This window comes from Podarcis liolepis, assembly GCF_965112155.1.
Source record: "Podarcis liolepis genome assembly, chromosome: 4".
Taxonomy (NCBI): Eukaryota; Metazoa; Chordata; class Lepidosauria; order Squamata; family Lacertidae; genus Podarcis; species Podarcis liolepis.
In genome coordinates, this window is record NC_139558.1 from 8,730,435 (window position 1) to 8,754,857 (window position 24,423).

Genomic DNA, 24,423 nt, shown 5'->3' on the forward strand with positions numbered 1-24,423 from the left:
TAGAAGCAGGATTGCATCTTTATTTTTTAAAATGTTCCTGCGGCCCAAGTGACTCAGAATATATAATAACGTGTGTGTGTTTTCAGATGTTGTGAGCCTAAAGAGATTTTTCCGAACACTTCAATTATAAAAACATTTAAAACATACAAACTTGCGCAACTTTTATTTTAATGAAGATGAGAAGTTCATTAAAGAAGATAAATATTTCATTAGATGTTAAATAAAACAAAGAGAATTTTTGGCTTCTCTCAGCACAAAATTCCTTTGAAAGATTAATTAATACATGCAAATTATGCAAATTAGACCCATGCAAATATTTTATGAAGACAATTAAGGGAACCATTAATTACTGCTTTTTTTTGCTTCAGTGAGATTCATTCATTTAATTTTAATTTCACTTTAACTGTTCTGATGTATAATCTTGCAGCTAAGAACTTTATCTTTCCTGGTGGGTCACTTAAACTTATAAATTTCATCAAGTGAGCAGCAACCAGAATCTGAACAGATACTCTTTGGGTTATGTTCAGTATCAAGAGAAAATTTTGACACAATGCACTTCAAGGAACTGGGAAACTGAAAGAGAATGTGAGCTCATTCTTGGACAAGGTTCAACTGCTGAAAAAGCAATTAATTTGCTTTGGCTGTGCTAATATAGGGGAATTAGAAAGTGTGACACAAGACAAATAGAAATAATTAGTTCTCCAAAATGATGTTCTCATTAATATGGTTTGAACAGTAGAAATAAAAAAACCAACATTATTGTGGTAAATCTGCATTCTCTCCCTAGCCACAGGAGTCAGAATAATGCAAGAAACTGCATTTCTAAAACCTTTAAAAATCCCCGTAGTAATTTTTTCCCTTTTGGAAATTTTCTAAAAGCATACAGTAGATCTGATTCTTCGATTCCATTTTCCAAAAGGATTTATGATTGAAAATGTATGTTTGCAGAGAAGTAAATCCTATTGTGTTCCATGAGATTTACTCAAAGGTAAATGTGTACAGGATTTCATCTTTCTGTTTTAAAGTGTAAATTGTCCCCTCCCTCTTTCCCTCCTCTCAGGCAACATACCTCACCCCACACAAATAAAAACATACTGGTAAATCCCAACTGTGGTTTCTGCATTGTTTATTTAAATCAAATTTTATGGGATACGGTAGGCGATAATGCATAATGTGCTTATACTGTCATTTAAGCTGTGGTAGAAGTAGCATTATCCTATCAAAAGTTTCCCTAATGCCCTCTTTTATATTTGATAGCATAAAAGTTTTCTCCTTACTGAGTCTTTAAACAGGCAGGTACTCAGGAAAGTAAATTTTCTACTGCTTTACATATTAATGCTTGTTGCCCATAGGAGCAGGTAAGGATTCTCTCATGGAGCAAATAGTGAAAAAGCGAGCTTACTTGGGTTACAAATAAAGCAATAAAAGGCGATGTTAGAAAATAGTGACCCTGTTAGTGACAGTTCCTATGATCAGCATTTTCTGCTGCAGTTCCTATGGCACTTAGCATTGCAATTATCTGTCTCCATATTCAAGCCCTCTGGTTTAGACAGTTTCAGATACTTGCTTAAGGTGCTATTGTTCATGAAGCCCTAAACCACTTGGGGCCAAGCTACCTGGGAGACAGTATTCTCTCATACAGATTTGCCTGCACACTGAGGTCAGCATTGGCTCTTCTGGTGGTACCACACCTTCTGAAATCCATCCCCAAAACACTGGAGAAATGGCCTTTACCATAGTAGTCTATGTGGGCCCAAAAATATGATGAGTGCCTGTTAACTTACCTGTTTATCCAGGTGTTTCTTGATTCTTGCACCTACGACCAGCTATTATAGCCTCTGCTTAATGTTTTAATGCAATTACCGATATTACTTATTGAGGTTCTTATGATTTCTGTTGTTCTGTTGTTTTACGGTTGTTGTTGTTGTTATAATAATAATCTTTATTGCGGTCCAACATGGATTCAGAATAAAATACAGATTCATACAGACAACCCCCCCAGGGAAGGGAGACCGAAGCGTTATTTGTTTAGTCATGGGTATGTTGATCTGTTTTACAGTTGGATGTTTTATATAAAGTGGTGTAAAACTAAAAACATACCCATGGTTATGTCTGAGTGAAGTAGCCACACAACACAGGTATATGGCTGGTGTACCAACAGTATCCATGAGAAGCTACTCCAAATGCTATAACAAATAAACAGTGAACTTGAAATCTAAGAAAATACCCCCCCCCCATAAAGAATAAAGGTAAAGGGACCCCTGACCATTAGGTCCAGTCGTGACCGACTCTGGGGTTGCGGCGCTCATCTCACTTTATTGGCCAAGGAAGCCGGCGTACAGCTTCCGGGTCATGTGGCCAGCATGACTAAGCCGCTTCTGGCGAACCAGAGCAGCGCACGGAAACGCCATTTACCTTCCCGCCGGAGCGGGACCTATTTATCTACTTGCACTTTGACGTGCTTTCGAACTGCTAGGTTGGCAGGAGCAGAGGCAGAGCAACGGGGTCTCACCCCGTCGCAGGGATTCGAACCGCCGACCTTCTGATCAGCAAGTCCTAGGCTCTGTGGTTTAACCCACAGCGCCACGTGCGTCCCCATAAAGAATACCTTTATCTATAATAGCCAATTAATGCATATGAAATAATTGATTGGGGGAGATATAAACTGGACTTAAATAAATGCAGATGATAAGTTTATAATAATCAGGGAACTTTTAAAAGCACCCCAGTAAGCAACAGAAAGAAAAGAAATGCAATTAGCTTTAAGCCAGAGCTTGACAGATTTATGAGTCAGTATTTTGATGAGTTCCTCAGCTAATGATTCACCAGTCACCTACAGAGGTTAAGAAATCCTTTTGTTCACTGAAGTATTTTTTCCAACCTTCTTTGAAGTAATCGGGTCATGAATTTCCTTACTTACAAGCCACGCAAAGCTGAGCAGCCTTAGAACAGGAAACCGCTACTGTACTGCACGGTGGAGAGCCTTTGGCCCTCTGTAAGTTGTTGCAATTCCCAACTCTCATCAGCTCCAGCTATCTGGATCAATGGCCACCAGGGTTGGTGGAAAGCTCCATCCAGCAACATCTGAATGGCCATAGGCTCCCTATCCATGCTGTACTGGTATCTCCTCTCTTGGTTGCCATGAAAGCTTAGATCAGCCCGGTCCAAGGCAGTTTTCATGTATCGGTGACGGGGGGCAGCCGCCGAGACCATATAACACCGGTCTTGAAAGACCTACATTGGCTCCCAGTACGTTTCCGAGCACAGTTCAAAGTGTTGGTGCTGACCTTTAAAGCCCTAAACGGCCTTGGTCCAGTAGACCTGAAGGAGCGTCTCCACCCCCATCGTTCTGCCCGGACGCTGAGGTCCAGCGCCGAGGGCCTTCTGGCGGTTCCCTCATTGCAAGAAGCAAAGCTACAGGGAACCAGGCAGAGGGCCTTCTCGGTAGTGGCGCCCGCCCTGTGGAACGCCCTTCTAGCAGATGTCAAAGCGATAAACAACTACCTGTCATTCAGAAGACATCTTAAGCCCTGTTCAGGGAAGTTTTTAACGTGTGATATTTTAGTGTATTTTTGGTTTCTATGGAAGCCGCCCAGAGTGGCTGGGGAGGCCCAGCCAGATGGGCGGGGTATAAATAATAAATTATTATTATTATTATTATTGCTTGTAATATCTCTTTTTCAGCCTTTCCTCTCGAAATCCTCCCCACATGATTCACCTACCAACATGACTGCACTGCAAAGTTCAGAAGGCATTGAAGAAACCTGAAGCTTAATGCTGACACAATGTGAGCAGTGGATGGCAATGTCACAACATATCCATCACTTCTACTCATGGGATCAAGGGTGCTGAGATCATGGATGTAGTATTTCTGCATCACCATCTACCAAGGTGACAGTGGAAGGTAAGAGAGGCTGAGGATTATTCAAGTTCAGATCAGCCAAACTATATAAAGTTGTCACTGGATTTTTAATGGGAGAAACAGTTCTTTTTGTCCAAAATTGTCATGCTTGGGACCTCAACAACTAGCTTTTCTGTTGAAAACTTGAAGTGTTTTCTAACATTGTTCACTATAAAAATAGGAACCTTTAGACCTTTTTGCATTCTAGAAGTGGAAAATCCTTTCTGTATTATTCTCACAAGTTATTTTTTTTTTAATCTATATTGTACTGCAAAATTCATTTCCTCACAACCTTCTACTAGTAAGCTCAGGTGGTGAGTGCTACCAGGATTGTAGCCAAAACAGAGCCATTGAGAAACAAGAGGAAGGTATAACTGTCAATATCCTTAGCAGAACATCAAGATTTGCAGAAATACAAAAAAGAGGCTAAAAAAAACAGCCCAGTGAGGAGCAAACATGGTCAATACACTTTGGATGTAGAGCGATGATTAGAAAAGAAAAATGAAATAAAAGTTATGGGGAAAGTGAAATGCCCTGTTTGGAAAGAATGGCTGCAATCCTGAACATAGGAGGGAGTACTGTTTCAACCTGTATCCAAAGAAATTGAATTCTATGTGTTTGAATGGAAGGATCAAAATGTATTGACATCAGAAGGCTGAGTACCCTCAGAGATACTAATGTTTAATGAACACAATAGAGAAAACAGCCTGCAAATCTATCCTCCTTTTGAAATTGGTGAATGAATGATATGGATGTACAAATAATATTTGTCACAAATTATATAACAACTCCTAATGCAGTGATCAGCAGTGCTAACATATGCATATCTACTCAGAAATAAGTCTCTTAAGAGTCCAATCCTGGGCTGTGTCCTAGGTGAGCAAGTACAGGACCAATAGTTTTCCTTATGAAATGCATGGTGTGACCAACATTCTCCTTGCTTCTGAACATTCCACTTGATTTTGACCATGCTTTTGTATTCATTTTACACGTTGGTTATTTGAAAATTGTTTAAGAATACCATGTTTGAAAAAAGCTTTCAGTAGATTAATCATTTATTTCACAAGAAGAAAAGTTATTTAATTTCATGCATCTCTAGGAAAGCCCAAGTTATAAAACAAGATGCAGGTTGGGCTAACTGTGAAACATTTATGTCTGCAACTTTAGAAATTATTTTGAAAGAAAGTGAAATGACTAAGTTAGCATGCTTTAACTTTGCTTTCTTAGGTGATAAATAGAATGACTGTCTAGTTTAAAGGTGTAGCTAACAATGACCTATGAACACTATGAAACAATAGCCTGTTTATAGGTTACTGCCGGCAATCAATACCACCTTTTGTTTAACTTAATCAAAGTTGTCTTTAATTGATTAGCTTGGGCTGAAAAGCTGCCAAAATACCGGAGTTCAGTGCCAAGCGACAGGAAGCAAATTTATTATTGTTTAGTTTCTGTGCACTGCGGTAGAATTCCACTGTTTATTCTTGGTTGAGGGAAAAAATGCAGTGTGAGAGTACATAATTAGTGCATGCTTTCCTACTGACTATTTGGGTATCAATTATAAAAGAGACAGACAAACCAGAGAATGTTTCAAGGCCATAGACTGTGCTATTAGTTTCTGTCTCCATTCTGAACCTTTTAAAAGCGTTCAACATAGCCCCAAAACAAAACAGGTAAGCATAAGGCAGCTGCTAGAATTAATACAAATAATGTTTTCTAGAAAAGAGCTACAATTCCTCACTCAGAGCTGCAGGCAGCTAGGACAGAGCAATGGGGACAGCCCCATTTACTCAGCTTTGTTGCCTACCAGTCCCATGAAGCAGGTAGCAGTCAATTCTTTTGACCTTTCAAGGGACCTTTTTTGGAGGGAGGGTTGCTTTCTCTTGGGCAGAGAGAGAGGGGGGGAAGAGGGGTATGTGGGTGAGTGTGTGTGTGTGTGTGTGTGTGTGAGAGAGAGAGAGAGAGAGAGAGAGAGAGAGAGAGAGAGAGAATGAATATGTGGTCAGCATCTGTATGGGGAGTATGGCTTGGCCATTTTGTCTATTTTCCCTGGTACTGTTATCAGACAACAACAGCATCATTTTGTGCGAGTTGGTGATTCCTGCATTGCAGGGGGTTGGACTAAATGAGTCTTGGGGTCCCTTCCAACTCTACTATTCTAGGACCCCTGCAGTAGTTGGTTCTGTTGCAGCTAAAGAAGTCTTATGATGGGCTGGTGAAAGGATGTCAAGGCCCACAGAGACTATAAGGAGAAACCGAAGCCTTCAAATATGAAACAAAGAGCGGAGGTCTAGGGCTAAGGCACACTGTGATTTCCCCCAAAGGGGCCCCCCTTTCTTGGTGAGAAGCAAAGGAAACTAAGAATGAGTGTTACTGTTTATCTCATCTACATTTTATGGCCTTATAAATCCTCTTTTCCCAGAGTCCTAATATCCATCAAAGCAGGGAGTCAAATCATTAAAAATCTGAGTTCAGAGTAACATTTTGTTCAATGTACTCTCTTGCCTTCTCTTTGATAAACTCATAGTTCATTATATAATTGCCACCTCATTTTTTTTTGTAAAAAAACCCACACCTCATATTAGCATTAGCTTGTTCTGACTTTTCATTTAAAAATGGTATGCAAAGAATGATGGCCTGCATCATATTAAAAGAATGTATCATATTAACATAGCATCATAGTAAAAGTGTGTATACACACACACACACACACACAGTAGCACCTCGGCTTATGTTACCCTGGGGTAGCGTAAGCTTCGGGTTGCGAAAGTGGCAAACCCAGAAGTGTTTCACCGCACACACATGCGCAAAAGCGGTCCCTCCAGTTGTGGAAATCTCAGGATCCCACCGGAGCTCCGGAACGGATCCCGTCCGCAACCGGAGGTACCACTGTGTGTGTGTGTATATATATATATATATATATATATATATATAAATTTTGTTGTACACTACCCTGATTTTATTTTATGAGGGGTGGTCTACAAATATTTTATACATTAATTAATCAATGACTGTTGTTGTTTTGATTAAAGGGGGGGATACTTACAATTCAGCTCACCTGTTCTCTTTTTGCATCTTTGCACTTGAGGTATGGAATCTGATGTGAATTATTGCGCTTCAAAAGTTGTTAAGAATGTATGAGCATGGCCACTTTAGAGTGGGATGGTTGATCCTTCAAATTATTTGCATTTCAGGTCTCTCTGATAGATGACTATTTGTTATATCAAAGGACTAGCAGTGGAATCCTATCCATGCAAACTCAGAAAATAAGTCACTGAATTCAGTGGGGCTAAAAAAATTACAGCTCCACAAATGATTGAAGCAGCCATCCATTCATGCTGGTGGCTGGCTGCTGCTATTTGGTGATAGGAGAGGTCCTCCTGAAAGTGAATGGCCACTAGGGGTGCTGTTACACCCCTAAGTACTAGTTTTTGGAAATGAAGCGCATCAGGGTAGGGTAGAGTTTCACTAATAGCCTCCAGGCAGTGGAATCACTGCAGCTTACCAGGAGTTGGGAGGTGTAGGGCAAGGTTGGAACTGCACTGGCATACTGGTGTAGGAGGGCCAGATTTGCTGCACTGGTGGGCACATGAACCCCAGACCTTGCCACCACCTTGGTCCTCCCACTCTTGACAAGTGATGCTGACGGGAGGCTATTGCTGCAGCTCTGCTACACTGGTCAAGCCAAGTACACAGGAACACACAGTTTGATAGTAACTTGCCTTTATTTTGAAATAACATTTGAATGCTAAGATCTCCAGCTTTCTCTGTGAGATGGCTAAGTTTTGCTTGTATAACAAGGTTGCTGCCATGAAGATAGAGAGACTCCTTACTTAGGTTGTGAATACTATGCGTTTTCTCCAAATAAGAGATGTAATAAGACAATCCAAACTGAGCAGCTATCAGGCAGCCTATGTGTGATTATAAAGGCTGTCGGTTGTCAGGTTTGCTAAGCATATTTGTTCCGTACAAACTTTTTCTTTTTCAAAACTAGAGTATGTTTCTTTGTACAATATAATTATCACTGTCAGGTTTATTAATTTATTTATTTTAAAAGGAAGGAGAGGGAAGCTTTCAACTATAAGACAAGTATGTTGCAGAAGAATTGCACACAAACAAATGCTCATTTACTCAGACTATTATACTCATTAGACTTGTTTAATAATAGATTAAAAGGACTGCAAATCCGTTTAGAAAACAATTCCGTTTACTCTTTCAGTCAAGTGGCTGAAGATTTATATGAGCAACTCTTATGTCTGCTAGTGGAAGCTCCTAGCAAAGTTTGGTATAAACCTCTACCGCCTGTTAACAGCTTCTAGCCAACCTGTCTAAAACATAGTCCTCTCCTCCACCTTGTACCAGGAATAGTACAGTACGTACACCTAAACTCCTTGATTCACTGAAGTTGGCAAAAGTTGGCCAAGCTATTTGCTTTCCACTCCTTCTCATGTGGTTGGGACAAAGAGAATACCTCTGTCAGGGGTTAATTTGTGGGCCAAATAACTGAAATTTGATGTAATATGAATTAAATTACACCACTTAAATTCTTCAGTATTCTTAGCTTTCAGTGACATATATAGTGGTACCTCGGGTGACAGACACTTCAGGTTACATACGCTTCAGGTTACAGACTCTGCTAACCCAGAAATAGTACCTCGGGTTAAGAACTTTGCTTCAGGATGAGAACAGAAATCGCACGGTGGCGGCAGCGGGAGGCCCCATTAGCTAAAATGGTGCTTCAGGTTAAGAACAGTTTCAGGTTAAGAACGGACACCCAGAATGAATTAAGTTCTTAACCTGAGGTAACACTGTAATGCTAAGTAATATTGACTTAGGGTGAACAAGTAATGCCCAGACTCCCAGAGGGGATATTGTAGCTGCCTTGATACTTCTCCAGTGATTCTGCTGCTGCTCTGCACTGAGCTAACCCATGGTTTGGCTTAGCATGTTGTCCAAATCTGTGCTCATGGTTTAGTTCTCCCCAGACCAAAACATGAGCTGTAATATAATATTGTCCTATGGTTTACAGCTCATGGTTTGTCTAGGTCTAGGAAAGATAAGCCACAAGCCCAAGTCTGGACAACATGCTAAGCCAGACCATGGCTCAGTGTAGTGCAGAAGAAGAACAACTGGAGGAGAAGAATGTCAGAAACACCAAGTCTCCTGAAATTAGTAGTCCCCCATCTTTTTTTCCACTGAAATATTTATAAACCACACACTCATAAAAAATATCAAGGCAGCGTACAATAATATATGCAGGTACAATAAAACATAGGATACCACTAAAAAAATTAAAATGAGAAGTAAAAAAATGATTGGTCAATCTTTAACGAAAAAATTAAACAACTGAATAGGCCTGTTGGTGTAACAACGTGTTCAAGAGACTCCTTAAAGAAGAAGAAGAAGAGTTTGGATTTGATATCCCGCCTTTCACTCCCCTTCAGGAGTCTCAAAGCGGCTAACATTCTCCTTTCCCTTCCTCCCCCACAACAAACACTCTGTGAGGTGAGTGGGGCTGAGAGACTTCACACAAGTGTGACTGGCCCAAGGTCACCCAGCAGCTGCATGTGGAGGAGCGGAGATGCGAACCTGGTTCCCCAGATTACGAGACTACTGCTCTTAACCACTACACCACACTGGCTCTTAAAGTGAGGGTGCCTGCTGAATCTCTGCTGGAAGAGTATTCCACTGCATAGACTAAATGCCCAACTTCTAGATTAAGGTTCTGAAGCACAGAGGCTTCAGAAACATTACTTGGTTGTATCACCTGACTTCAGGGTTACAGAAGCTCTCCTCTGTATATAATATTTATTTTCCCAGCTCCTAGGACTTGGAGGAAAGAGCCTATTCCTGGCCTGGTGCCATAGTTGGTGTCATTATGCTAGTTTCTGGGTATGTCCCCAGACATGAGGTTGGCAATTTACATGGTGCCATCTACCAACAAAGGGCAGTGACCTTTTTATAGGTCATCTAATCAGCCATTATGGAAGGAGATGCTTCCTTTGCCTGTTATACGATGTTGTAGAAATTAGAACTGTACACGTCACTGCTTGCTTCAACTTCAGTACTAATGCTCAATAGGATTTAAACTTTCAGGCTATTAGAAAACGCAGAAATCAAAATGCTGCAGTGGCCTGTTAAGTACATAAGATGATCCCTGCAGGGTCAGACCCAAAGAATATCTAGTCGAGTATCCTGTATCTCACCAGTAGCCAATCAACTGCTTATAAGGGGTGGCACATTAAGTAATGCTCTATATGTACCCATTGAAATGAAATTTGCAGGAGGATAGCTACAGTCAAACTTAATTCTAATGCGACAAAAGCGTCGACACATCCTCTTTTGATTTATTGTTCTGTGCTCTTTATGGGGCAATCTCTAGAATCAGCAAGTACAGCACAACAGGACAGGAACTGGACCCAGGCATCGTATCAAACCCGCTTTGCCTCAGCTTATTTGCACTGGCTAGCTGTTCGCAACTGCTTCAAGGGGTTGAACACGAACTTTAAATCACTCAAACCTAGGCCTTTAGTGTCTGAAGGAGCATTTTCTTCCCTGTGAACTCCCCTAATCTTTAAGACCTACTGGTGAGGAAAAGCCTCCTTCGTTTTGACAAGCTTCTCTAACACACTCAGTATTTCAGAACCAAAAGATTAATGACTCTTGGTAAATAGGCAGCTGTCCTATCAGCACTCTGATTTATGTGTAGCCAAGAGAAATAACATATATGTCCCATTATTCCACGCTGAATATATTTATGACAAAGAGACGATGGAAGCTCTTTCCTACCTAGCTTCCTAGATTATAATAACCTAGAGAAGGCAGGAGGTCATTTTCAAATCTATCTGATGTGGTCAGGTATCTCCCCAGCATCCTTCTAATGTCAAAGGTCAGAGAGTATCATATTCATTGGTGCTGGTTGTCAAAGTGCATATGGTTCTCCCTCTTATCCTCACAATGGCCCCATGTGAGGTGGATTAGTCTTAGAGATAATGAATGGCCCAACTAGTTGGCTTCATGGCCCAATGAGGATTTAAATCCAAGGCTGTCTGCTCAGTACTAGTCAGAGATACCACTGCACCACTCTGAATTTGGTCCTGAAGTAACATGCTTAGGGGTTGGCTGTGAAGATGGCTTCAGGTAGGGAACATCACACAGAGAGGAAAGATAACTAAACGGGGAATTCAAAACTGCTGTATGTATTTTAGACATTTTAAAAAACTCTTAGTCAAACACAAGAGTTACAGCCAAAGCAAGTTATTTGTGCTTAAGTTCCACCTGAATCACTGAGACAAGTTAATTCCTTCTGATTTCAGTGGGATCAAAGAATGACTAACACTCTCTGAATTGGGGTCAATGGGTTAATTCTTTAATGTTTAATTCTTTGTTGAAATGTGGCCAAACTTTTTTTTCCTGGAACAGGAGAACAAGAAACAAAGTTCATGAGATATTCTCTCCCTAAGGAACGTCCTCCCTTCATATGTCAAGGAGATAAAGGAATACACAACTTTTTGAAGACATCCGAAGGCAGTCCTATATTGGGAAGTTTTTAATGTTTGATGTTTTATTATGTTTTTATATATATGTTGTAAGCTGCCCAGAGTGGCTGGGGAAACCCAGCCAGATGGGAGGGGGAATAAATATAATAATAATAATAATAATAATAATAATAATAATAATAATAATAATGTCCTTTGAGCATTCAGACGTAATAGAATTTTTAAAAATGAAGAGTCATTGAGCTAACATAGTTATTTATAAATTTTCTGGAATTCAGGCAATAAGATACCAATTAGGTAGATGAGCAGGTAGTTAAGTTATGCCCACTTCAGATTTTGTAGTCTACATAGTCCGATCAGTGATGACTCATTACCTAAGTACTGTTGCTGCTTCTTTATTGAGTTCACACCTCACAAAATAATTCATGGCATCTCTTGGGTTGAGTTTCCTGGTGTGTGAAAATAAGCTTCCTGTACCCTCTTTTTTGACATGCATTTAATAAATGTGTTGCTTATTATCTTTTTGAATATTTTCCTATAGTACAATGGCAGGCAAAACACCTTAGAGGAGCTAGGATATGAGATTCAATAGCAGACTAAAAGACAGCAAATGAAATTTTTAGAGTGATTGACTTTAAAATGCAAACGAAAGGCATCTCAGAGAGATTACTTCAGCTAATCATTTTAGTCTTGTCTTTGAAGAATGTACCTTCATTTAAAATTGAAAATAAATGCTATTTTTTGCTGCTCAGTATTCATGTAAGCACATCAGCAACCACAAATAGAATAAAATAAATGCAACCTTCAAAATTTGCTCTTTATTAATTTTGTGTGTGTTTGCTATCAATGTATTTATCTATCCATCTCTTAAAATAATTAGCCATGGAATATTTTGCAAATATGGGTGCAGTTGTACCATCAGTTATATGTAAGAACTAATTAATTCAATGACACTTATTGAGGTATAGGATCATAGTTTGCTGCTTATATCCTTGGATCTGTTACATAAAAACTCTGCCTGCCTCCCTTAAGATAACTGCAAAGTATTTACCAGTCACTGAGCTGTAATGTTTCTGTCTTGAAGATTACCTACCTGGTTAAGTCAGGTTTTTGTTGTTTCTACCTTTACTGAAAAAGCAGTCTTTTTAATCAAGATGTGGTGGCAAACACTTTAAAAATATATTCATCTTAGCCACACTAAATGCAGTTCTGCAAATTAATTATTCATCTTTAATTGCATTATATAAACAGAAATGACCTGCTAATTTAAAGGAAATCTATCAGTGCAAAATGAATTCTCTTCTATAAAAAAAAAGCCAGATGAACTTGACCTTGTATGAACTTGTTTTGATGTGGCCCAGATGGTAGGCTGCATGCTTGAATAGCGGGCTAGAGCAGAGGAAAAACTAATATAGTAAGATCTAGATTTATAGCCTTTTGCAAATTCCTACCTTGTATTGTCCTTTCAGCATCTGTTCTGCCCCCACTGCGGTCAGCTTCTATCTCTGGGGTCAGAGAGTCTAAAAGCACAAAAAGGTAAGGCTGACACATATTTCACTTCAGTCTCAAATCCCTCTTTTTACAACCTGTTACTCCAGTCCTGAATTACAATACAATCAACCTTTGCCCTGTTTTTAATGTTGAACAATGACTGGATGCCAGCACAATAATTTTTCAATGAGCAAGATTAATGAGAAATAGATGTTTAAAGCAGAGTCAATAACAGAGAGCTGACATCTCAAAGCATTTAATTTAATAAAATCATCGGGTTTAATTCCCCTCCCCGCAATAATATAGAAATAAAAAATTGCAATACAGAGGAAAAACCGCTTGCTATTTTATCTCTATTGCAGTTGGGAGGAACTAACTACCAACTCTCTTTCCAATATGACCTTTCTCCTTCATCCTACTTGAACCATGCATTAGTCTAACAAATGCAAAAAGGTGGCTTCTTACCATTTAGGACCCTGAGATTATCTGTGGAAGCTGCCTGTTTCAGTGTCTGTTCCGCTTGTTCTCGTCTCTTTGTTTCAAATTCAAGTGCTTCCTGCAATTTCCTCTTGGCTTTCTTTTCCTTCTTTAACCTTTTCTGAATTATTGCTGTCATGGAAAAAAATCTATTCAAGTTCAACCCCAAAACCTTGACTTGAACACTTTATTTACTTTAGATTCTTAATAGCTATGACAATACTAAATATAAAATATTACATATATGTACTCATCATTTATTAATAGTTCACTTAGATCAATTTTCATGGTCCAGGTTTATACACCAGAAAAAAAAAGTTATAATGAGCCATATCTTCCCTGGATTGACATTATATTATGACATGGCATTCTGCTAAAGTTGTAATCTATGCAAGCAGAAACACCAATCCAGCTCTTTAGGGTTGGTGTCCGTGGCTTAAAGCAGTTTTAATGAGCAGGAAAGAAAGGATTTGTTTAAAAACCCAAATGTGTTACGAATTTCAAAACACTGCATAGCGTCACCTGATGTGAACATCTCATCTGGAACCTGCCTTTCCAAACACTTTCACACGCTTGCCATTTTTGTTTCTCAATTATGCAAGCTCCTTGCAGGTTAATAATATTTCCTTTCGTGCTCATAGCTGCTTGTTCTTTTCTCTTCCACAAGGTGGAGTTTGCAATGGAGTTGAGCTCAGGTGACAGACTGCTTCACTCCTGGAAGCATTCCAGTTCACGATGATTTTCTGTCCTGGATCTGCATAAACTACTGGGATAAACAAGCCCATGTAATCTTTCAGAGATTCCTCTTTAGCTGTGACATGTTTGAATTCCTTCCAAGGTACCCAAGCCTATTAACTTTCCACTTTCAACCTTCATCCTCCTCCTCTTTGGGCAAGTGTCATTAGCTGCCTTCCTTGCCCTCTGCCGCCCTCCCTCTAGCAGGCAGGAGGAGAGTGTACATCATGCTGACATCTGCAGCAGGACAGTGCTCATTGTCAAGTCAAACATCAGGCAGATGCACGGTTGTGCAGCAATGAAGATGGAATTTATGAAATAAGGGCTCTTTTAAAGATGCACCGACTTCGGAGGTCCTTGTGGTGCAAAACCATTTTAAGAACATGTGTGAAGCCAGAATGCAATTCCTGCCATGCCAGAAACAGCATTCATACGGCAAACAAAGAAAGTTCTTATTATATTTCAAATGTGAGGTCGAAGCACCTTGAGCAGCTCTGTGGTTTAATGTTTTATTATAACCACACTGTTAACAACCTAAATGAATACATAGAAAGCGCAGGTTGCTTTCTGAATTATGTGTTTGTTGTAGCTTATCCTTTGTAGCTAGGGCTGTGGATTTCACAGCCGCAGAAAGTAATGTTTTGCTGTGCACCTAACCACTTCAGAAATACGATGCTAGTTTTACTACAATCATAGCAGAGTCTACAGTCAAAACAGTCACTAATTAGAGGATAGGAATGGAAATCAAAGGAAATGAGACAAGTAAACATGTCATGAAGCATAACTCGTAAGCAGCTTAGGGTATATATCCCCCTATATAAGGTTCCTGTGCTGTTCAAAGCACATGAAGTTTTACTACTAGTTCATTAGCTCCGCTGTTTGCTTATAAGCCCAACATATCAATCCTTAACACATTTACCTGGAAGGCGGCTTCATTGATCTGATCTGTTAGGGTGCCAAAAGACTTTAACTTTTGGGGTGCGTTGTTTGCTTACTTTAGTCATGCATCATCATAATATTCATAATACTTTGGACAGTAGCATCAAAACCGATTTAATGAGAAAAGCTCTATTTAGCCTTTCAGTTGTAACTGGGTGGACCCTACTAGCTATTTGAAATATTGGTGGGAAGGGGAACCCTATTGATATGAATCAGTAAGTGGAACTACCATATGCCTAAGGTAACTGGGGTCCCCAGCAATTTCTAAAAATTGAAGAGGGAAAACTTTAGCATCATAAATTCTATTAAAAAAATAATAATCTGGTTATAACACTTTAAGAGCACTGGAGTAGATTTCTCCCCTTCTCTTTGGTAAACATAGAAGTAGAGGTGTCTCTACATCTTCAAGACCTGCTTCTGTGCTGCCACCATGTGACAATCCTGTGGTCATGGAACAACCAGCAGGTTCTCATTGGAAGATCAGCTTGGTTTGTAACAGTCCACCAAATATCCTGGTCCCAGGCTGGTTAGGATTTAGATATCAGCAAAACTTTAAACCTGGCTCATTAGCTCACAGGGAGCCAGTGCAGTTCTTTCAACACAGAGAGGTGAAATCTACACACATATAAAAAACGCTGTGAAAATGCTTGATTTTTTTTTTTTGGGGGGGGGAAATACATTGAATTTGACATAGCTCACTGTCATCCTCTAGTGTCACATTTGTACATTTGCACATTACAACACACTTAAAAGGCTTTATTTGTTTAGCTGAGTCCTAAGCACCCTAATAGCTGCATTTCACACTAGCTGCAGCATCTAAACCAGACACAAGGGCAGCCTAACATAGCACATTAAAGGTAAAGGTAAAGGGACCCCTGACCATTAGGTCCAGTCGTGGCCGACTCTGGGGTTGTGGTGCTCATCTCGCTATATTGGCCAAAGGAGCCGGCGTACAGCTTCTGGGTCATGTGGCCAGCATAACTAAGCCGCTTCTGGCGAACCAGAGCAGCGCACGGAAACGCCATTTACCTTTCCGCCGGAGCAGTGCCTATTTATCTATTTGCACTTTGATGTGCTTTCGAACTGCTAGGTTGGCAGGAGCAGGGACTGAGCAACGGGAATTCACGGCGATTCAACCCGCCAACCTTCTGATCGGCGCATCCTAGGCTCTGTGGTTTAACCCACAGCACCACCCACGTCCCTATATAGCACATTATGGTAGTCTAATTGGGAAGTTTTTACTGTACGGCAACTTGGCCAGGGCATCCCTGTCCAGCAACAGTTGTGAATGCCACACCAACTGAATCTGGTAATGAGCATTCTTAGCTACTGTGTTCACCTGGGCCTCTACTGACGGGGATGGACCTATGAGCAGTCCCTAAACTATGCACCTGCTCATTCCGAAAACGTGCAACCCCAGGCAGAGCTGCACACAATTCCATCCCGTCAGGATTTTGTAACCTCAGCCTGCCTATGAGTGCATCCAAGCACTGGCCTAGGATATGCAGTGCCTTTCCTGAATCAGATATTGCAGAGAAATAGTTGGGCATGATCAGCATACTAGTGAACCCCAAATTTCCTGATGACTTCTCCATGCAACTTTATCTGGGCATAAAATAGCACAGGGGAGAAAACTGTGCCTTGTGGCACCTCCCTGTGCCAGCCGGTAGAGGCACGGCCACCCAATGTTCGTGCCTGAAACTAACCCCACAAGCAGGAGTGGCCTCATTCTGTTCTAAAATTGGTCCTGAAGCCAGCCTAGAATGATTCAACTATAACTGCAGGTGAAATGACCACCTTGCCCCCCAAAAAGTATATTGCTGACTTGAGTGGTAGTTGGCAAAAATCTCTGGCAAAAACCACCACCTCCTTCAAGGGATCAGGGACCACCCCATCGCAAAGTAAAACATTCACCACACTCTGGATCTAGCCAGTAAACCCTCCACAGCCGACACAAGCCAGCTGTGATGGACATTGGTTGAGAGAGTGTGGAGTAGGCTGCACAGCGGCAAGAGCCATGTCCACATCCTCAGGTAACTGATCAGACATGATGGTGCACTGGATATGGTGATAGACATTGGATCAATGGTGGCACTCAAGTCTACCTGGAAATGAGTTTTTTTGTTCTCAAAGTGCCTTGCAAAACCATCCAGTGGGCCCCCAAGGGCTTCAAGACTCTTATCCCTCGGAAAACCTCCACTAAATGGCTACCTGAGGAAGCAATGGAAGTGGCAACGTAGGCTTTCTCTGCCAGCTCTGCCACCACGCAAAAGGCAGGATTATGTGCTCTTAAGCATGTTCAGTCACTATCGCAACAAGACTCGTACCGCTTGTGCACCAGCTATCTCTGTACCTGTTTCGTTGCCTGTAGCTCTAAGATAAATCTAGGGGCTGCTGGGCCCCTGCAATTTCAGAGAATGTGCAATTGGGTCTATGCCCTACCATGCTTTGCCATTCCATAGAATAATTAGGCTCTCAGTAGGGCTGGCTGCAGGACCCCCCCCCCAGCATTCAGGAACATTTTGGAATCCGTCTCCAAGGGCAGAAAATTTTAATAGGAGCCCCATCACTGCAGTGAGGGATTGATTCCGTCAGACCAAACTTCAAGTGGCAGTGGATAACAGCGTAATTTCAATCCCCTAACATACAGACCACCCTCAGCCCAAGACTAGATTGCAAGTGTGCCCTGCCATACAAGTTGACAGGTGACAAACTGAGAAGCCCCAGGGTTTTCTTAGACGTTCTGAGCTGCCTCACAAGTGTGCTGATTATTTCTAATGTTATTGGGGGTGGGGGAGAGAATCCTTTTAAGGTATTGGGGTACATCGGACCCCCCATCTTTCAGCCCGGACACTGAGATCCAGCACCGAGGGCCTTCTGGCGGTTCCCTCTTTGCGAGAAGTAAGGTTACAGGGAACCAGACAGAGGGCCTTATTGGTAGTGGCGCCCGCCCTGTGGAACGCCCTCCCTTCAGATGTGAAGGAAAGCCCTGTTTAGGGAAGTTTTTAATATTTAATGTTGTATTGTTTTTAACACTTGATTGGAAGCCGCCCAGAGTGGCTGGGGAAACTCAGCCAGATGGGCGGGGTATAAATAATAAATAAATATTATTATTATTATTATTATTATTATTATTATTATTATTATTATTATTATTATTATTTGCTATGAGCCCAGTATTTTACCTAGGCATTTTATTGTTATTTCTCTTTTGCTTTCCCTTTTGTTAACATTGTGAGGACTATGTTTTTGGAATGTGATACTACTAAAACCTATTTCCTCCTTTTAAACTAGAATCATTTTGAAATTTATCATGATCTTGAAAGGGGGTCTACAGAATGTCAGCAGCAGATTGGCACTATTAAAAAAATGGTGAATGAGGTTTAACAAAGAGTTATGGTCATCCACCCAGGGTTTCTGCTCTGCAACCTCGATTTGCTTTACCTAACAGTATTCTCTTGACCATGCTAGCAAACAACCCAATTTGAACAGCAAGGGCACATAGGAACGCCTTCTCCAAACTGCAATGCTTCCTTCCTATAGAGCCTCATTTTTTTCAGAAGTGGTGTAATATTTCTTCTTTGGGTTTTGCTCCAGAATCTACAGCTATGTGCAGGAACTCTTAGTGCCTCCTTACAATCTGTACCATCCCTAGCAGTGCTTTTCCTTTCAAAGCGCACAACACCCGTGAGAACACATGAATGGGGAGAAGGAAGAGGGCCTGATTTGGTCAGCAAGAGTCCAGGAAAGCCTCCAAGTTCCTTTTGAGTGCCTGATGATATCATCAGACACAAAAGGGGCCTGGCCGATTCATAATTAATCCAGGGGAAATGATTAATTTTCAGTTGTCCAGTGAACATCTGGGCAATTAATCCAGTTCTCCTGGATTCATTACAAATCTTCCCAGGGATGTCAATCTGCTCGTCATTAACTTTATGTAGATTACCTAGCCCCAGTTGTGGTGTCATGATTCCAAACTAACTTTATCCCTTTACCTATGAGGTGCAACTACCAAATGTCAGGTCCTAAACTAGTATAATAAAATTTAAGTAAGAATCACTTGAATATCCCATTTTAGAAATGTGTTTTGGAAATAGCCAATGAATTAAAATTGACCTACATCAAATAATATAAATATCCATTTTCACGATATGCTGTCTGAAACATTGTGAATTCCTTTTGACCTTGCTGCTGTCAAGACTGTGGTGAAGACAAGAAAAATTTCTACACTCAAAACCTACAGTGAAATTTTTGCACTGAGCATTGAAGCGATGTAATTTTCTGTGTGGAACCTTTTAAAGATAAAAAGGGTCTTTATACGAAACCATATGTTGTATCATTGGCAGTTACTCTTGTGCAAGGGAACTAAGGCAAGTCATATGTGAATAGTGGCATGGTATCTTTGGAAAACTGAGATAATGCATGAACCCTATAAATGATTATGTTTCTATTATCGTTACCTCTGTTCTTCTGTTCCACTGCCAACTGTTTTTCAAGTGTTTCCCTCAGTTCTCGTTCCCTGAAAAGTTCCATTTTCAGCTCTGTCTTTTCCAGCTGGACTTGCTTCTCCTGAGCGCGAGCGTTGTCTATGGCAACCTTCAACAGGCCCTGTGGGGAGACAAAGTTCAATGGAGTAATCTTCTGAAATATTAAGCTACCCAATCAATGTCTGTTAGCTATGTAAAATCCCAATAGTAACCTGCTGGTACATTATAACATGTTATCAAATCATAGCACAGTTGCAGCATTGTGGAGAGGGAAACAACAGAAATAGTACAAAACCTCTTGACACTTTTATTCATATAATCAATAGAAACACACAACTTATAGAAACATGCCACAAGCTTTTATGGGAAGGAGCTATCGCTCAATGGAAGAAGACAGTTTGCATGCAAAAGATCCCTGGTTCAGTCCCTGGCATCTCCCAAGTAGGATGTGGAGAAAATTGTCTCAGAAACCCCAGATAGCCTCCCTTCAGCACTCCGCAGGTAAATGAGATTCTACTTCCAGAATAACAAAGACACAGAAATCATTCCGGGTTAAATGCTGCACTGTACACAGTAGTCTAGTTCTTTAAGCAACCTATTTTGAGATCGTAGTTTCAAACAATGTGGTATTCTAACAAAAAAAAGTGGCAAAAGTGTCAGTAAATGCAAAAGCTCACAAGTAGACCTCCTTTACATTTTGACGATCCCTTCTTGTTGAACAATAAAACCTAGCTGCTATGGCAACTGCCATCTTTACTCAATCAGCAACATTCATGTACATGTTTCTTCTTCATCAGGAACAAACAATTAGTAACAAATGAAAGAGATCATTACATCAAGTGCCCTTTTAGATCACCCCAATTAAAACTTTAGTTTAGCTGTATTTTAATTCTAACATACCAAATTCTAATTTTCTGCTCTGATTGCTCTTGTTGACTTATCTTTGAAAGATGTACTCGCAGCGCAAAGCCTAGAGATTTATTTAGCAAGATGCCAATGTTGGCACCACTTAACGTGTTGATTGGTTGTATTATCAGTAGCAATGGAAAATAAATTACTATTAAACTATTATTGTCCTTGGCTGACAAAACACAATATTTTGCTGTTCTTTAAATATGAAACAATCATGGATAAACATGGAGAATAATGCTAAACTGCAACACTGATGGGTGTAATTTTATGTTAAGCACCTTTGCAAAGTGTGAAGCTGCTAAGAGCATGTTACATTTTCATTGGGCCTCAGCACCATATCTTCTCATCCACCCTATTCCCCTAACATATTTCTGAAACACTTTCTTCTAATGCTCCTAATGGTAATGCACTGTCTACTGCTGCTCATTATGTCTGGGAAAATATTAGCATTTTTGGCTCTGAAACCCACTAGGGACAACTTACAACCTATGGAAAATGAACTTTCGTTTTTAGAAGTTATATCCAGCACATCAGCAGGGCAGCCAAAATATTACACTTGGAGCCAAATTGATGCGTATGCAAAAATGTTACTGCTGCCAATGGCAATCCTAATGTGATGCACTCTGAAATAATAGATATTAACTCATAGTCAGTGTAGCAGCGTGAGAGAAGGGGCAAATAACGTAGCCCCTAGGACCCTCAGATGCCTTTGAGCCATCAACAATAGTTGGGCTGTTTGGATTTGTGTGAATTCTCTCTAGACCCATTGAAAAAAGATTTTACAAGACACTTTGGCTAATCCTCTTCCGTGATATTAAATCAATGTGCTGCCAAACCACTGAAAATGCAGTGCAAACTAGGACTACAACACTGTGCGCAGGTAGCTTGCTTGACTCTCACTGACGTCAAGAGCATTTTAAATGCCTAATGGGTCTAGGATTAGTGCCCAGGGCAGCAACACAGGGAAATATATTCTTTTATGGAGACACAGACTTACAGTGAAGTTGATCAATGGTAGTAAAACCAAGAAAGTCAGGTTTCTTTTAAGGTAATAAGGCTGTATCATAACAGGGCATTACTTTTAAACCATTTGCACAAAACTCTCTAATCCCAATCTGGAAAGAGATTATGCAGAGAAACCCTATCAAAATAACTGGGGAGACATTACCAGCAGCTAATCCGGCTTCATCTGGTTTATAGCACTGAAAGTCTTGGTTGTCCTGACTGATGACCTTTAGCAGGAGAGAGGCAGAAGGCATATGACCCCAAACAGATTTCAATATCATTAACCATGGTATTGTATTAAGAGTTGTTCTCTGGACTGAGAAGCTGGAGATATAGAAGCTTCACTGCTACCTGCAGGGCTTGTTTCAGAGAGTAGCACTGGGGGACTTATGCTTGACCACCTGGCACTAGTACCATTAGATGCCAAAAGGTTCCATTTTGTCCCCCATGTTCTTTAATATCTACATGAAGCAGCAGGCGAAAGTCATCTCTGGATCTGGAGTACGGTGCCACCAATATGTGCATGAGACCCAGCTTTGTTTCCCCAGGTGAGGCTATGCAGGTGCTGAATTGGAGCTTGGGGGCAGTAATGGGCTGGATGACGGCCAATAAACTGAGACCAATTTCTGTTAAAATGGAGGTAATCTGGATAGGCAATTTACATGTCTGTGAAGTCGATCAACAATTGGTTCAAGAAGGGGTGGCACACCCCTTGAAGCACCAGGTTCATAGTCTGCATCCAGTATTGTAACCAGATGGCCAGGGGCATCAGAGGCATGTAGTGCCAATCTTCCACTTACAGCTGGTTTGCCTTCTATGGCCATTCCTGACTGAGATAGACCAGTAACTCATGCTGTTTAGCCATATTTACAGCTACAATAATCTAAATGGAAGAAGGTCCAGAACCTACAAGTAGTGCAGAATGGTGTTACTAAGTATTGTGGTTTACAATAACCATATACCACTAGTTTTACAAGAGTTGCAGAAGTTGTAGAGCATTTGAATACAAGCTGCCCCAGGCTGGAAAGAGCAATTGTCATAGTTATATGCACTTTTGTCATATGGGGAAAGATAGTAGTATGCCCAGTAGAAACAGTTTACAGGGTAGTATGTGTCTAAACCGCTGAGCCTCTTGGGCTTACCGATCAAAGGGTTGTTTTTTTTTAAGAGAGTCTAATGCCGTTCTTTCTTGACTTTCTGACTCATGTTTATTGCTTTCATTCATCCTTCAAAGCAACTACTTAATTGGGTACACTTTCAGAATAATAGGTACAATCCGGCACTTGAGTCCAAATATGGCCTCAATGTGAATTGCTGTGTGGTGCCCACTGGCGGAGGAAGAGGAGTGTTAGAATTCCTATTCCATGATTGCAGTCATGGGATTGTTGTCTATCACATGTGTTTTGACTCCAAAAAGTGGGAAGTGACAGAGACAGGATGTTTGTGTTACTGTGTTCCGTGAAGTGGGACTATTGTCCTTTGTTCTTTCTCTTTGCTGTCTGATGCTAGAGAGAGAGGGAGCCATGTTGCAGTGCTCCGTGTGTGTTTATATGTAAATAAAGTAGATTAGCCAAAATGCTGAGTTGCTGAGGTCTGTTATGCAACTACAAAGAATCTGCAAATCCCTAAGTGTGCTGATGTCTGTTGGCATCGGTCGCTGTGATGTTCGGGCAGAAGAAAGCTTTTGAAGCTCCCGAACGATCAACCAGGAGGGAGGGAACATGCCAGTTGGGCATGGGTCTCTGCCAGGGTCCTACTCAAGTGTAGGCTGAGCTCCTGACAGAGCTCACCATCCCCAGCAGTGCAATCCCTGTGGGGTGCCATCGCGGCTGCCCCCCCCCCCGCAATGGGTGCCACACCCCTGCAGGCGGAGTGCCTCACCCCCGGGATGCATGCCAGCCCCGCCTGCTCTCCGCCCTCCGGTGCCAGAGCATGAAGCTCCACCACTGGCTATGCCACTAATGCGACTAGGACATACTGGGATGCACTGAGGATAAAAAGAGTATTTCTTATGCACTTAGGGCAGAGCAATATATTATGTACAACTGCTTATCACAAACCCCATCTGCCAATCACTTGGGAATAAGCAGTTTAGGGAGAAGGGTGACTTAAGAGTGCAGAACAAGTGCTCTGCAACTGTTCCCCAAAACTCTTTTGCCCTAAAAGAGAGGTTCAGATATGCATTTAGCCTGGCAAATGCAGAACTGCAGCAGAAAAACACAGGACAGGGAAGCACTAAGTACACTCTTCCTCTTGCTGTTTCTCCTATCCAAATGCTCCTACCTGCTTTATGCAACTGTAAAGGGTTTATTTTACTTGCTCACATGTTCCCACCTTACAGCTTAAACGAATTAATATTCACTTTATTTGGGGTGGTTTTTTAAAACATAAATCTGAACTTGTTCCCTCCTTGCCATTTTCAGATCATTTCCGCCCCAGGCAAACACCTTTTATCTCTGCTGACTGCTTTTATACTGCTCTTCTGATTTGTGTTGCTTTCATTGTTTTTTCTTTTAATTCCTTTTAAAAAATTCTTTACTTGTCCACATGCTGAAATACTCTTCAAAGGCCCTCCTTCACAGCTGCCTCTGCTACTTGAAGTGAGGTGGGTGTAAAAAATGGGTGAGTTCCCAGGGGGACTCACCTGGCACCCACACCTATGTCTTCTAGGCTATCATCTTAGTAATTTACCTGGGCATGAGCTTCTACCCATGTAAACATGCATAGGATGAATGGGATCAGGAAAAGACCCTTTCAATCTATTTTCTCCTTATTATTGTTGTTTTTATCCCTGCCTTTCACAGTTTTTTTCCTTTGTTTTTATTAGCTATTACTCTAGAAATCTCAAAGGGCAGAATAGAAGAGTTTTAAATATAAAGGTAAAGGTAGTGGCCGACTCTGGGGTTGCGGCGCTCATCCCGCTTTATTGGCCAAGGGAGCTGGTGTACAGCTTCCAGGTCATGTGGCCAGCATGACTAAG

At 41.0% G+C, this 24,423-nt stretch overlaps 1 protein-coding gene across 11 annotated transcripts in view; it reads right to left on the reverse strand.

Moving 5' to 3' along the window:
- DACH1 (dachshund family transcription factor 1) overlaps positions 1-24,423 on the reverse strand; it is a 342,260-nt gene that overhangs the window by 14,255 nt on the left and 303,582 nt on the right. For all 11 annotated transcript variants that reach the window (XM_083501192.1, XM_083501191.1, XM_083501200.1 and 8 more), the window contains 3 exons: positions 19,500-19,647; positions 13,354-13,497; positions 12,849-12,917 (listed from right to left, as the gene is read on the reverse strand). In XM_083501192.1, coding sequence (XP_083357318.1) covers positions 12,849-12,917; positions 13,354-13,497; positions 19,500-19,647 — 361 coding nt within the window. The remainder of the gene's footprint in view (positions 1-12,848; positions 12,918-13,353; positions 13,498-19,499; positions 19,648-24,423) is intronic.